This window comes from Furipterus horrens, unplaced genomic scaffold (assembly GCF_987537825.1).
Source record: "Furipterus horrens unplaced genomic scaffold, mFurHor1.1.pri manual_scaffold_1, whole genome shotgun sequence".
In the NCBI taxonomy this organism is placed as follows: domain Eukaryota; kingdom Metazoa; phylum Chordata; class Mammalia; order Chiroptera; family Furipteridae; genus Furipterus; species Furipterus horrens.
This window is the reverse complement of record NW_028327171.1, coordinates 106,868,879-106,874,335: the sequence shown is the minus strand read 5'-3', so window position 1 is coordinate 106,874,335 and position 5,457 is coordinate 106,868,879. Positions and strand designations below refer to the sequence as shown.

Below are 5,457 nucleotides of genomic sequence, written 5' to 3'. Positions count from 1 at the left end.
GGGGAGATCTTATCATTTAATACAAACTTTTGTTCCTAGCAACCTGTTCCCTCTACTCCTCTTCCCTCAAGGCACCTGGGAGAAACTAGGAGGCCTCCCAGAGGCCTCATCCATCCAAAGCAGATTACCTTTAAAGTCCCTCCATGGTTCTGTTGGCCAGAGTGTGTTTCTGCCCAAAAGCAGAACAGAAGAGGAGAAGACCACTAGCTCCAGCTTGTACAGAGTCAGGTCCCTGTAGATTTCCCAGGGTCCTGGCTTCCTTCCCTCTCCCTGTTGTAGACCCACTGTACTTGCAGTTTATGGAGTCAGCTGATAACTGGTCCCATCAGCAGTCTTAACTGGAGAGCAGTATCCTGGTGGCAAAAGCTCCCAAACAGGCCAGCTCTTAAGGAACATTTCTGTGAATGTCCCCAAAGCTAAGAGTCATTTTCCTGCATAGACCAAGTGACTTGGGACCACCTGCTCCCTTTCGGCTTTGTTCTAGCTTCCAGAGTGAATCTCTCTTTACATGCTGGGTTCAGTCTAGAGATCAAGGCTCAAGTGTCCTCTGTATACAGGTAACACTATTGTGGTCCAGCGCAACACTAATTCACTGGTTCCTATTAGAGCTTTGAAAAAAAATAGATGACCAGTCTCACCCTAGACCTTCATGAAGTCACAATCCCTGAGGGTGGACCTGGGCAGTGGTATTTTTTCAGCTTCTAATAGGCAGCCATGGTTGAGAGCCACTGACCTAAATCTTCTTTCCTAGGCTCTACCTGGCCTCACGCCAACAGCATGCAGAATCTCTGCACCCTCAGCCCTTCCAAACAGCCAGGTCCTTTCTAGTAGGTACTAACTACAGCTCCTGGCACTCAGATCAGAACTATTGTGTGTGCTCCTGTGTTCTGAATTTAATCACTTTCTATTATAAGCTGATTGTGGGAGCTCCTTTCTAGTGTAACTTCTTTTTGGTGATTTTATCTTAAAAAAGCATTTATAAAAGTAATACACATTCATTCAACATTTTGAAATTGTGACTGTACTGTCAGTGCTCTTTTGTAAGCAGCCTTTTACATTTAATAACACATTGTGATAATTTCCCCATGTCTTCAGTATTCTTCTATAACGGACTTTTCTAAAGGTCACCAGTGCAATTCCTGGTCAGGGCATATGCCTGGGTTGTGGGCCTGGTTCCCTGTCGGGGAGAGGCAACTGATCAATTTTTCTCTCACACATCAATGTTTCTCTTCCTCTCTTTCTCCTTCTCTTTCTCTAGTTCTAAAAATAAATAAATAAAATCTTTTTAAGAAACAAATAAATAAGATGGACTTTCTAATGACTGCCTAGTTTTCCATCATATGAATATGCCATAATCTATATAACAAATCCCCTGGGTGTTGGACATCTAGGTTGTAAATCGCTTTTTACCATTATAAATAATGCTGCAGTGAACATCCTTGTATATAAATCTTTGCGGCTATTGATGATTATTCCCTCAGAACAGATTTCTAGAAGTGGGATATTTGTACTTCTTTTTGTGTTTGTGTGTGTGTGTGTGTGTGTACACATTTAGTTTTATTGTAACAAAGCAACTTGTACACTTTTAATGTTTAAAACTGAGCATCATCTTTCCTTTCCAGTGAAACAAAAAGAAATTTTAAAAATAAACAAGAACAAAATTACAATAGAGAATGTCAATTCCGAATAAGAGCCTACAGGTTCTTCTGATTCTCCCATCGAGTGGCAGGGCTCAAGTCATCATCAGGAGAGTTTTATTTTAAAAGTGTCATCTTCAATCGCAGGGATGTCCATGAAACATCACAATTAAACATGCCGAAGGAGAAGCCGTGTTGTCAAAATGCCCACTTAACCCACCCAGACATCTCAAACCCGCCCTTTTCTGACCTTCTATAACCCCCTCCTTTTTTTAATTTTTTTTTCTTTTTTTAAACAAGAGAAAGTAGACAGATACATGTTGGTAAATGCTAACTGTCCATATTCACATAGAGACACAGTGTGATCTCTGAGCCCAATATACAGAGAAAGGAGGAAAAAAGCTAGAATTCTATGCACTACTACACAGGGGCCTAGCTCCCTCCAGCTTCCAGCAGAGCTAAGGAAGCAGGAGGTTTTTCTTTTTTCCCACAGAGCATGGTGGTGTTGATTCCATAGTTTTTGTCAAGATAGGAAGGGGTAAAAATTAATTTGGAACAGAAAGGGGCAGAGATTCTTTTCCCACTATATTCTGCTCAAGGTACATCCCCCCCAAATAAGATGAGAACCATGGTGTAAAGGAGAGAAAAGAGACCTCAAAAACAGGGAGACTGAGCACAAGAGGAGGAAAACAAAAAACAAAAAGAAGGACTGCAACTTGCTCCCAGGGACTGGAGAAAATTAAAAAAGAAGGTTGGAATCCATCAGTGTTCCATTAGTCATCTTCTCCTTCATCTTCCTCTCCTTCCTCCCCCTCATCATCATCTTCATCTTCTTCACCTTCATCCTCATCCCCTTCTTCATCAATATCTTCCAACCCTTCTTCTTCTTCATCATCATCATCATCTTCTTCTCCTTCCCCCTCTTCATCATCCATATCAGGGACCAAGTAGTACTGTAATGGATTTGGCCAAATATCATCTTTGATGACTTCTCCTAACTCATCTGCACCTGCATCAGAATGGTCAGTAAACCAGGTAAAAAAGCTCTCTGGTTCCTCATGCTGCCTCTTCCTGCTGGCTTTATTCTGCGTTTGACTTGAACGTTTCGTCAAATCCTTTCCAGATTTCCATTTGATTTCAGTGGACTTGGAAGATGGATCACCACTCTCATTCAGATGAAATTCTTTGGAGAGAACTTTATTTTCAAAGTAAGGATTTTCATCAAAATAAAAATCTATTCTGTAACCTGATTTAATATCTTCAAATTCTGTCACTTCAACTCTTGTCAACTAATGCAGTGCCTCTTCATCCTCTTCCCCAAGCAGGGCAGACACTTGTGGATGGTTGACAAATGTTGTTACCCAAAAATTTGGGATTTTGGCGATCAATTCTGGCCTCTTCTGAAAAAATGGTTGGCGGAGTTTGTTATATTTCTGTTCTACTTTCAAAATCTCCTCACTGGCTTGTTCATTAAGTCTGTCTATTTCATTTTGTACTTCATCAATATGTTCAATTGCTTCCTGCTGTTCTTTTTCTACCTTTTGCAAGTCATGAGAGGTGGATTTCTTCTCGGGCTTCGGGGCAGGAGGAGGTCTCGGTTTCTTCGTCTGGGGGGGCAGCAGAGCCTGGCGTTTGGGGGCCATGCTGGGAGATAAGTCGGAGAATGAGGCCGAAAGGAAGTTGTGCTGCTGGAAGAAGCGCCGAGAACTATATATTTGTACTTCTTTTTAACACAGACCATTTAGACAATTTTTGACTAACTTACTATAAATAAATAAAGTATTTAGAGCTGAAAAAAAACAAACAATTTTCACTGAACTCCTCTGAGGCTTCAAACTGGCCACTTGGCCCTGCCTCACCTGAAGGTTGGAATCCTTAACTAGCCTTATGCCTAGGCTCCACCTTTAGGTCAGTTCCATCAATTGACACCTCTGCTGCCCCAGCCCCCACACTTAAGTTTCTTCTTTCAGCTTCTTAGCCTTGTTTTCTTCACATTGCCAGCACCCAAACTAACAGCATGCAGTGCCCTCAAGCTATTGTTCCATGTAACAGCTATTATTATTGAGCTGTTACTATGTACCAGGCGATCTGCCAAACTTAGTACATGCATTATTTCTTTAAATCCTCATGTGCCTTATGTGTACATACTATGTTTGACTCCACTTTCCACATGAGGCAACTGAAACCTTGAGAGAGTAAAACAATTTGCTCAAGGTCATACAGCTAATAAGTAGTAGAACTGGGATATAAATCCAGACTGTCTGGCTTCAGAGCCTACACACTTTACTGCTACATATACCTTTCTCCATCCTTGGCTCATGTTATCAACAAGTTGTTCACAAATGCTCTGTTATCATCTCATGGACATATACCATGCCTTTCTCCAGCAGAAGAAGGGCAGTTCTCACAAGGGAATGGCAGAAGAGGGGGCATACTATTCATCAAGGTGCCTCTTTCCTTTTCACTTCCTTGAATCTGTCCTCACCCCTTTCTCCAGGGATCCTGTGCCAGAAAACATTTCTTGCTTCCTCACTGACCAGCTGCCAAGATCCGAGCATGCCTTGCAGCTGAGTAGGTCCAAGTTATGACAGACCCCTATGACAGCTTCCCCACCCAGTTGGAAGAATTTGGATGCTACTTCTCCAGTCTGGATCGTAAAGCTGTCAGGAGGCATGCTATAGTAATGGTGGGGGGTTAGGGGTGGGTGGCCTGAGTTCTGCTGAGTGTCAAATATTGTTCAAAGTGGAGGATTGGATACAGTTTTGCATTCTTGTCTCTGTAACATTGTCATTGCCCAGAAGGTAGAGAAATAGCAACAGACTGTCCTTCTGATTTGATACTGACCATGACCAAGAACTAGGTGATGGTGTGACAGTACTCAGATGAAAACTACCGTACCAGCCTGGCATTAATAAGAGCCAAGGAAAGCAGTGACATGCCCAGAGACCTCCCTGAGGCTGCAGAAAGTCTGACTTGGGGAAGTGTGATCATATGATTAGGGATTCCTAAGGGGAAGATGGTTTGTGGCAGGTGAGATTCTGAAAAATGAAGCCACATTTTTATGCATGACTTGGATGAAAATGGAGTAAGTGAGCTTATCAAATTTGTTGATGACAAGGCTGTAATGGGTAGCTCCTATAAAAGCGAGAATAAATACTCAAAATGATCTCAGCAGACTGGAATGCTGGGTTTAAACAAACAAGATGAAATTTAACAGGGGCAGATGGAAAGTCACATTTAGATTGCAGAAATTAATTAAGTTCATGAAGGGGTTGGAGGTGGGGCAGACTTGATGTGGCTGCAGATCCTGAGGAAAAGATCTGAGGGGTTTAATTGTGCACAGGCTTCATTAGGAGCCAACAGGGTGATAGGATTGCTCACAACAACACCATCTTCCATGGCACTAAGAGAAGTGCAGGGTCCAGATTGGGTTCTTGCTGGTCAGTATGCTCTCGTTTCTGGACATGGATTTTAGGAGGGCCAACTCATGTGTGTTCAGTAGAGGGCATCCAGCGTCAGGAAGGTGTTAGAGAACCCAGCCACAAAAGTCTGGTGAAGGCAGCCTGTCTGTTTTGAGAGGGAGAAAACCCTGGAGGTCATGGTGACTGGACTTCCTATAAAAGAGAACACAGCTTGTCAGTCTGGGAGAAACGGGAGACTCCAGAGTGGAAAGTCTAAGAAAAAGCTGGATTTGTTAGGATGAGCATCTTCCCAACCAGACAGGCTTTAGTAAAGCAGCACCGGCTGGCTGTCCTGCCGCCTGAAATGCTACTGGGGTCCTCCTTCCCTGAGACAGATGATCGACCTGGCAGCATACTTC

The 5,457-nt window shown here is 42.9% G+C and overlaps 1 protein-coding gene across 1 annotated transcript; it reads right to left on the bottom strand.

Annotated features, from left to right (window-relative positions):
• Window positions 1–2,320: 2,320 nt before the first annotated feature.
• LOC150021657 (protein SET-like) lies at window positions 2,321–3,280 on the bottom strand. The gene is given in 1 exon segment (XM_090266007.1): window positions 2,321–3,280. A coding segment is annotated over 1 exon segment (870 nt). The 3' UTR covers window positions 2,321–2,410.
• Window positions 3,281–5,457: the final 2,177 nt, after the last annotated feature.